General features: G+C 39.3%; 1 protein-coding gene across 1 annotated transcript; it reads right to left on the minus strand.

The window, feature by feature from the left end:
- Positions 1 to 213: 213 nt before the first annotated feature.
- On the minus strand, positions 214 to 5,747 carry ntaq1 (N-terminal glutamine amidase 1). The gene is made up of 6 exons (XM_080442177.1): positions 5,595 to 5,747; positions 4,384 to 4,483; positions 3,604 to 3,654; positions 2,335 to 2,480; positions 1,182 to 1,306; positions 214 to 403 (listed from the first exon to the last, which is right to left on the minus strand). Exons 1-6 carry the CDS (start codon positions 5,657 to 5,659, stop codon positions 300 to 302), a joined length of 591 nt encoding a protein of 196 aa, XP_080298303.1. The 5' UTR covers positions 5,660 to 5,747; the 3' UTR covers positions 214 to 299.
- Between the last annotated feature and the right edge of the window lie 4,516 nt (positions 5,748 to 10,263).

Below are 10,263 nucleotides of genomic sequence, written 5' to 3' on the forward strand. Positions count from 1 at the left end.
GAAATCAACACAGAACTCTGAAGTCATTAGTTTATTTTTACATATCAGTGATTGCATTAACATGTTAAAGTAGATTGTGTGTGTGTGTGTGTGTGTGTAGGTGTAGGTGTAGGTGTAGGTGTAGGTGTAGGTGTAGGTGTAGGTGTGTGTGTGCGCGTGTGTGTGTGTGTGTGTGTGTGTGTGTGTGTGTGTGTGTGTGTGTGTGTGTGTGTGTATATATGTGTGTGTGTGTGTGTGTGTGTGTGTGTGTGTGTGTGTGTGTGTGTGTGTGTGTGTGTGTGTGTGTGTGTGTGTGTGTGTTATGTATGTGTGTAATGTTGCATAAAGTTCGATAGGGTGAAAATTTCACCAGATCCTACGCTGGAGTCCATGCTGATGAAGTCATCCAGATTCATCGTGCAGTCTGAGGAACACACACACACACACGCACAGGCACACACGATAGATTGAAACAGTTTTGAAACAGTTTGAAAAGAGTCCTCCACACTAGTTCCTAAACAATAAACACAATTATGTAGAATTATGTTTTAGTATTATCATTCTAATAACCTACAGTATGTTCCTACCTTTCTACATACAGCAAACCAGTTATAAACATCACAGATTGAGGTTTTAACCTTTGCTTTTATTAAATATCCCAGACCATTAGATTAGTTTTATTAATATCACGTAGTCTAGCCAGACAACTATTCCACAATCTCTGAATGCTATATAGTCCGGAAGTGCACCTCCTGAAAGCCGAGAAAGGAAGCAATCATCTGTTCCTCATTTCCGTTCACAAAACTATGTTTTAAAATATCTTTAAAACATATTTTTGAATTCCCAGTTTTGAGAAGCAGCAAGCTATGAATGCTTCAAATAATTAGATTTACAGTAGGACAAATACACACGTTTTCAGAGCTTCCTTTGCACAGACTGTATGATGGAAGCATTTGAACATAGTGGGAGTCAACAGTCTGGCTGGAGAGATATGGATTTATGGAAGATGTGTGCGTCAACATGCATTTTATTGCTAGTTTGACCCATTCTAATAATCTAATAATGAAATTGGGAAATCTAATAATCATACAAATGATTAATAATCAAAATCATACTGAGCATGAATCCGTGTGTGTGTGTGTGTGTGTGTGTGTGTGTGTGTGTGTGTGTGTGTGTGTGTGTGTGTGTGTGTGTGTGTGTACCTGGTGTGCGTAAACAGGGGTAGGGAGGGGGGGGCATGCGCCACGCCCCCTCATCGTCCTTCATGTGGGAGCGGTCCGACGCAAACGTCAACAGGAAGCTGTCAGCGGGGTTGACTCGCAACTTCCTGTTTGAAATAGAATTGATGTATTCGAAAATCCTGTCAGTCCAATTATGTACTTAATGCACAATATAGATTAAATCATTAAAAATGTACATATAAATACTATGTATTAAAAGTAACATATATACTGTGGAGTAAAAGTCATACTAGAGTGTCAAAAACAAATAGCAGATCTACAATCTGAGCTTGTAGATCTGCTATTTTTGAGTCAAAGTGTTTAAGTGTGTCTGGGAGTTTTTATAAATATTGAACCAATGAAAAGTATTAACAAGAGCTTGTGACTAAATAATAACTACATTGGATCCACTGGAACACAGATTATTAAAAAATAAAAATAAATAAAAAAAGTAACAGTTTTGCCCCCCGCTATTCTACCGAGCTTTATTCCAATATGTTCTGTATTTGTATTGTATTGTATGTATTATATGTGTTGCTGATGAATTGAGTACAATGGGCCACAATGGAAAGTGTTATCCTTTTAGCATAACCTTTGACTGTACTACCTGTACTGTTAATAATTGTGTTAATAATGAAAAAATATAAAACAATAATTACAAAAATAAACAACATTACCATCCGACAGTGACGATATAACCACTTAAAAGGGATAGTTCACCAAAAAAAAATAAAAAATCCCATGGATTAGTCACCCCATGGAGACTTGAATTCAGGAATATTGTTTTGTTTTTGTCGCATTCCTAAGACAATAATTTGATGACCAGCGGATCGGTAGGCCATCAAATTATTGGTTTAGGAATGTGACATAAACAAAAAAATGTCCATCGATAATCGATAGAATAAAGGATTTTTTTTTTGTGAACTATCCCTTTAAACCCCATATGGTTGAGCGGAGTCACTCAAGGCTCTATGCTAATGTCTTTTCAGTTTTCTATTATTGTGGGGAAAGCATTCGCTGAAAATAGCCGATCGACAAGCTCACAATGCGTCGTAGCGCGACACGTTGTGAGCTTGTCGATCTGCTATTTTCAGCGAAAGCTTTCCCTGGGGTTTTAAGTGGATAAATACGGTACCTGTGGAAGGTGGGTTTGATGTCTCGGTCGGAGCGGAAGGCCAGTTTAGCGTAAAGTGCCAGCGGGCATGGGAACGGCAGCTCTGTGTCCAGGTCGTAGACCCAACTCTGACCCCTGCTGGCGTGGAGGAGAATCACATGGTAGTCCTGCAACCGTGGGAAAAAAACAAAACAAGGTTGGCTCACTTTCAAAATGCTCCACGTTTTTATTCAGCAGCAGCAGCAAAGAAATGAACAACGTGTCGACCTTGTGGTCTGCAGTAGTCCTGCAACCACACATGAGCTAGTAATCATTGCTCTAGTGCACTAGTTTCCCAAACAGTGGGTCTGGCTGTTTGGGTTGTGGATGCATTTTTATGGGTCCCTTTGTTTTTTGTTTCTTACATTTTGTTTTTAATTATTATTATTATTTCAAAACATTTTCAAAAAACATTCCCAAAACAGAGAAAATAAATCTTGAATTTTAAACTAATTCAATGATTTTTCAAATTAATTTCACAAATAAATAAAAGACAAATCAAAGAAATTCCATGAATTAGAAACCAAAGTAATGAAAATAGCCGATTTACAAGCTCGTAGATCTGCTATTTTCACTAGTTTGGGTCCCTGACAAACGTCTAATTTGTCTTTTGGGTCTTGAGCTAAAAGTTTGGGAACCATTGCTATAGAGTGTTTGTTCAGTAACAGGGTCTCCCTGTCTTTCTGGCTCTTTAATAAACAGAAAATACATTTTCAGGTAGGTTGCCAATTGCATCCAATCAGGAGAGAGTACCCTTTTATCAGCTTCAATGTTATGGTGTTCCAGTTCAAATTTTGTCTCCTAGGTTTTTTTTTTGTTTCTGTTTTTTGTTTCTGTGTCATCACTTCCAATTGCACTTGTTTATCCTGTATGAGCTCTCTCTCCTGATTGGATAAAATTAGTATCCCGGCATGAAAATATATGTTCTATTTACTAAAGAGCTAGAGAGCCAGGGAGACCCCTGTTACTGAACAAACACTCTATAGCAATGAGTACTATCAGAATATTTATTTTAACAAAACATATCACTTTCTGTGTTATTTTTATGTTAGTTAGGGGTATCTCTCTACTCTCCCAGGTCAGGTCTGTCTGTCTGTCTGTCTGTCTGTCTGTGTAATAAAGGTAGGGGTGTGTGTGTGTGTGTGTGTGTGTGTGTGTGTGTGTGTGTGTGTGTGTGTGTGTGTGTGTGTGTGTGTGTGTGTGTGTGTGTGTGTGTGTGTGTGTGTGTGTGTGTGTGTGTGTGTGTCTAACCCAGATCACAGGCTGATCCCCATGGCCGGACTTCTGTTTCCATAGAGGGATCTGTTGAAACACACACACGCACGTACAACACACACACACACACACACACACACACACACACACACACACACACACACACACACACACACACACACACACACACACACACACACAGAAGTTTTGCCCGATAGCAACGATATTCAATCAATTATTGCCAAAACCAACTTACTGTACAGTTGATTTGTATCTTGTTGAGGTGTGCTCAGAGATAACAACAAGTATGCGGAGGTACACTACTGTACAGTTCAAAACATTTATTACTGTATAGGTCAAAACACTGCATCCTCATAATGGGTGTTGATGAAGCATGCACAATCATTGGGTCATCAATGTGTCTGCGGCAATTGTTTGTGCTCACAGAAAGTATTTGCAGACTTTGGGTTATACACAGTAGCCTATTAGCCTTGGCTCAAGATGGTCATTGGTCATAATGATATGACCGTCTTGAGTATAGAACAATAGTCTCTGCACTTTCGCTCTTGGGGTCCGTACATAAACGTTCAGATTTAAAATATAACAGCCAGTATACAGTAAATAGACTTGGACCATGCTGCATTGATGCATGTATACAGCCAGTATACAGTGAATAGACTAAAGCCAGTGTCTGACTTGCCAGTCTCCAGGTTTTCTTCGGAATAGGTAGGACACTGACTATCGTTTATTTATTTTATCCTAGTATATACATTCAGGGCTAGGTCTATGTGTTTCTGACACTATTATTGAACCCACCATTCGGTTGTCATTGGAGATGAAAACAGCGTAAACTTCACCCAACATGTCTGGCTTCTCTGCCTTGATGAACTCGCACAACTTCCACACGTTTTCTTCACTGCAATAATCACAAATGATAATAATAATATTATAAAATAAAATGTATAATAATATAATAATTATATATATATATATATATATATATATATATATATATATTATATATATATATATATATATATATATATATATATATATATATATATATATATCGTGACAATTACAGAATATGTACAGTATTTACTTAAGCAGATGAATACAGCTTTGTGTATTTACTTTAGCACTACAATGGCTGATATTCCATACATTACATGTACTCCATAATAACACTACAATGGCAGATATTCTATTCTATAACTGAGCCATAACACGGGAACACTCATAGCTCTAGAACGTCTGAACCAGAATGTGCAAGAAGCAGAAGGCTTACATAATTATACATATAACTTGTATCTTGTTGTATGTGTAAATCTCGAAAGGAAAGTCTAGATTAGAATCCCTCCACAAAAATGCATCTAGTTTAGTGCTGTATGTCTTTATAGGAATATGTATGGAATATAACCCATCCTTCACCTAGCCCCATTACGAACCTCTCTCTCGGCTATACAGCTCCGAGATGAGGTTCCACTGGGATCTCTACCGGAATCGGTGGAACGCCAGCAAAGTGACCGTGGATTACCCTTTTCACCACATCAGATCCAAGAAGTAAAGGTATTCCCCTAATAAGACAGATGTTTGAGGATTTTCCGGAACTCTAACTTTTAAGAACGGGGCGAAACAACCGTTTAAATAGCTTATTTAGTCAGCCTGTGGCCATGTTTTCCTATTGTAGCGGCACCGGGAGCAGTACTGGCACCTTACGTAGGGTGTTCTTCCGGGTTGAATTGGAAATATGGCCATAGGCTGACTAAATAAGCGATTTAAACGGTTGTTTCGCCCCGTTATTAAAAGTTAGGGTTCCGGAAAATCCTCAAACATCTGTAGAATTAGGGGACTACCTTTAGTTCTTGGATACGATGTGGTAAAAACGGTAATCCACGGTCCCTTTGCCGGTGTTCTACCGATTCCGGTTGCCAGCCCAGTGGAACCTCGTCTCGGAGCAGTATAGCGGAGGGAGAGGTTCGTAATGGGGCTAGACTAAACGTTAAATGTGATTATTTTCGGGGTACCAGTAACAACTCGTGTAAACGCATTCCTCCCTGGACGGTATGATGTTTGTGTAGTCGTCACTCATTATGGCTTTAAACTAAGACAAAACCACATTTAAACACATTTAAACACACAAAAACACACGTAAACGCAACAAACACCCGTTCCGCTTGCTTTGGTGTTGCAGTAAACGTGCTCCGGCGGATGTAAACACGTTGAATAAGGTACTTCTTTGGCCTTTTAGAGCAGTTTCCCAGGCACCGTTCTGTTCGCCTTCCCATCATTTGAAGATCACAACTGAGAGACTATCTTGTGAGCTGTAAATTAAATATCTTTAAATGAAATATCTTAACACTTGAGTCGATGTTTTCACCCATAATATACATTATGTTTAGACATCTCTCAGTCAAACTCCACAGCTGCGCATGCACTGGCCCGCTCGGCAGGGCAGAAAGGTGTTTTTTTACCCTGTAATTTTAGAGGAGACACAGACAGACACGCACGCACGCGCGCACGCACGCGCGCGGGCACACACACACACACACACACACACACACACACACACACACACACACTAAAATAGATCTGAAATTTTATGGACTTGTGTAATTAATTATTAAAGGGCAAGACCACTTTGGTAGAGGTGTTGGTTGTGTAGTTACCTTGCCATGATGTAACTCCAAAGGTGGACAAGAAATCAAAAATAATTGCTCCATTGATTAGAAATTGATAATTAAAAATATGCTCCCCATTGACTTACATTGTACGGTAAAACAGCTCACAAAGTCACTCTTTTAGCATATAAACGAACGCAAACAAAGTTGATTCAGACAATATAGAACATCACCAAACCCAGTACTGTTTATTTTTTTAATAAAAATGTTAACATCCTGTTGATTTTGCTATTTTTATTAGAAAGAAAACCCGGACTGGCTCTCTTGATCCGGATCCGGATCTTCAAGTAGTAAAATCAACAGGAAGTTGACATTTTTATTTAAAAAAAAAAACAGTTCTGGGTTTGGTGATGTTCTATATTGTCTGAATCAGCTTTGTTTGTGTTCGTTTATGTGCTAAAAGAATGACTTTGAGAGCTGTTTCACTGTACAATGTAAGTCAATGCGGAGCATATTTTGAATTATCAATTTCTAATCAATGGAGCCATTATTTTTGATTTCTTGTCCACCTTTGGAGTTACATCATGGCAAGGTAACTACACAACTCAAACCTCTACCAAAGTGGGCTTGCCCTTTAAGCATAAAAAAGGTGGGGGGGAGTCCTATTTCTGAAAAAGAAACGCAGCCTTGGCCCTTGCCTTTATTTTCCAAATCACATTTGGTTTACACTTTTGCATACATTATTTTACAGTGACTGTAAATAGCAATGGTCCTAGAGACACACAGAACTGTGGCTTCCCCTTGTAGTAGGGGGTACTAAGTGAAAAATCGTTACGCGGCGGATAAAAGCATGAAATTTGATACAGATGTCCCTTGGGTCATCCTAAAACATCCTAGAAGGGGTGCCCAAAAAAATCTTAAACAGGAAGTGAGTTATGGACAAAATCCAAAATGGCCACTAAACTGTTGACCGTTGACTCAAAAGACACCAAAATAATCTCCAAAAAGCATAAAATGTGGCACACATGTCCCTTGGGTCATCCTAAGACATCCTAGAAGGGGTGCCCAAAAAATTCTGCAACAGGAAGTGAGTTATTGACCAAATTGAAAATGGCCGCCTAGTGTTGTCGATTGACTCAAAAGACAACTAAAGAATCTCCAAAAAGTATAAAATGTGTCACACATGTCCCTTGGGTCATCCTAAGACATCCTAGAAGGGGTGCCCAAAAAAGTCTTCAACAGGAAGTGAGTTATTGACTAAATTGAAAATGGCCGCCTACAGTGCTGGCGATTGACTCAAAAAGCCTACAGAATCTCCAAAAAGCATACAATTTGGCACATATGTCCCTTGGGTCATCCTAACACATCCTAGAAGGGGTGCCCAAAATAATCTGAAACAGGAAGTGAGTTATTGACTAAATTGAAAATGGCCGCCTACAGTGTTGAAAGATGATGCAAGATACCTAAAGAATCTCATAAAAGCATGAAATGTGGTACAAATGTCCCTTGGGTGATCTGAACGCATCCTACAAGGGGTGCCCAAAAAGATTTTAAACAGGAAGTGACCGCCTAAAGCAGTTGACACAAAAGAAAACATAAAGGGACGTCATAAAAGTGTATAATTTGGTACGTACATTGAGTGCTTCTTAATATATCCTAGAAGAGGTTATTTATTTGCTTGTTTATTAAACTTTTTAGGAAGGGACCATGTTGAAGAAATTCTAAATGGCTGTTTAAACAGTTGACCATGGCAGTCTGCATATTATGCAGACTCAATACGACAGGTTATGCAGTGCATAACCTGCCGTATTTTGTAGTCTACCTTCTGTTTTCATTTCTACATCACTTATTCATTTTACTTTCTGCATAATTTTTTTATTGTACTCTTTGAATCTTCTTTATTTATCTAACTCTCTGCATATTCTTATTTATTTTACTCTGCATCTTATCTTACTCTGCATATTCTTATTTTACTCTCTGCATCTTATTTATTTTGCACTCTACATCTTCTTGCTTGTTTTACACTCTATCTTCTCATGTATTTTCTTCTTGATCATTACTGTTTTTTTGTGATTAGTGTTTAGTAACTAGTACATGTATTCATGTGTGCCATTTCGCAATTACCAGCACATTGGCATAATGCTCTGCAAGGTAACCCAGCATCCCGGCATCTACACTTTCTCGAACAGAAGGGCTCAGCTTTGCAGCCACACTTGAGTTCTCTACAAACTTAAGCAGCCTCTGGCAAGAGTGTCCATAAAGGTGTCCACGAATCAGCGACTTTAATCCATCCATATTTGTCAGGAGATGGTAGAGATTGCATAGCTTTCAGGCTTCTGGACCAAATGCCAGATTGGCTGCTCGATTTGAATATTGTAGCAGTGCAGCCCGTGTGGGAGGAGTGTTTTCCATTGAGAGACTATTAAAAAAAATGTTGGCACCCCTTAGGATGCATTCAGATCACCCAAGGGACATTTGTACCAAATTTCATGCTTTTATATGAGATTATTTTTTATGAGTGTCTTTTGCATCGTCTGTCAACACTGTACACGGCCATTTTCAATTTAGTCAATAACTCACTTCCTGTTTCAGATAATTTCAGGCACCCCTTCTAGGATGTCTTATGATGACCCAAGGGACATGTATGCCAAATTGTATGCTTTTATGAGATTCTTTAGTTGTCTTTTGAGTCAATCGACAACACTGTAGACGGTCATTTTCAATTTTGTCAATGACTCACTTCCTGTTTAAGATTTTTCTGGGCACCCCTTCTGGGATGTCTTGGGATGACCCAAGGGACATGTATGCCAAATTGTATGCTTTTATGAGATTCTTTAGTTGTCTTTTGAGTCAATGGATAACACTGTAGGCGGCCATTTTCAATTTTGTCAATAACTCAGTTCCTGCTTAAGATTTTTTTGGGCACCTCTTCTAGGATGTCTTAGGATGACCAAAAGGACATGTGTGCCAAATTGTATGCTTTTATGAGATTCTTTAGTTGTCTTTTGAGTCAATCGACAACACTAGGCAGCCATTTTCAATTTAGTCCATAACTCACTTCCTGTTTCAGATTCCTTTGGGCACCCCTTCTAGGATGTCTTAGGATGACCCAAGGGACATATGTGCCAAATGTTATGCTTTTTGGAGATTATTTCGGTATCTTTTGAGTCAACGGTCAACAGTTTAGGTGGCCATTTTGAATTTTGTCCATAACTCACTTCCTGTTTGAGATTTTTTTGGGCACCCCTTCTAGGATGTTTTAGGATGACCCAAGGGACATCTGTATCAAATTTCATGCTTTTATCCGCCGCGTAACGATTTGGCCATTTTTTGTGCTTAGTACCCCCTACTATTGTGGACAGATACCCAAAAGTCAAAATATAAACCACTTGCCTGAACAGTCCTGTCAGCAAAATAATGATTACAAAAGCAGCCTAGTCAGAGTCAAACAGATATATTAATTGTTTTGCACCCTGTGTGTGTGTGTGTGTGTGTGTGTGTGTGTGTGTGTGTGTGTGTGTGTGTGTGTGTGTGTGTGTGTGTGTGTGTGTGTGTGTGCGTGCGTGTGCGTGTGTGTGTGTGTGTGTGTGTGTGTGTGTGTGTGTGTGTGTGTGTGTTTCAGCCAGACCCTGCTGTCTGTCTGTTCTCCTGCCCACTCCCACTGGCACAGGTACTGAAACATTAGAGAAAGAAATAAGGCGATTTTCTGGTGGGAGGTCCTGACTTAGTATTCACTTAGTATGCACTGACTTAGTATTCACTGTCTATTGTACTCACTGACAATTAGTATTCACTTGTAACACCCATGGTGCATGCTCACTTTTACCAGAGTCTGGGTTGAGTTGTCCAAAATGAAGGTGGATATTTCCAGGAAGGAGGAATTACAAAACAGAAGCACAGCAGGAGAACGGGTAAACATTCAGGAGTCTCCTGAGCCCTGTTAAATTCAGGAGGGTTGGAAGGTACGTATGCACTGGACTGGTACAACCCTACAACATCATTATAGCAGCACATACTGTACGTGACACCTCACTGTGACTTGATCAGCCACAGCCAAGATGCAAGACTGACACTT

This window comes from Gymnoscopelus braueri, assembly GCF_963280865.1.
Source record: "Gymnoscopelus braueri genome assembly, chromosome: 11".
NCBI classification, from domain to species: Eukaryota; Metazoa; Chordata; class Actinopteri; order Myctophiformes; family Myctophidae; genus Gymnoscopelus; species Gymnoscopelus braueri.

What these genes read in the sequence shown, in the direction of transcription:
- ntaq1 (XM_080442177.1), bottom strand. Translation starts at nt 5,659, where the DNA reads ATGAGTGACGACTACACAAACATCATACCGTCCAGGGAGGAATGCGTT. An exon ending in GTTTACACGAGTTGTTACTG is followed by an intron (nt 4,484 to 5,594) that starts GTACCCCGAAAA and finishes TGATTATTGCAG; the next exon opens with TGAAGAAAACGTGTGGAAGT. An exon ending in TCTCCAATGACAACCGAATG is followed by an intron (nt 3,655 to 4,383) that starts GTGGGTTCAATA and finishes GTGTTTCAACAG; the next exon opens with ATCCCTCTATGGAAACAGAA.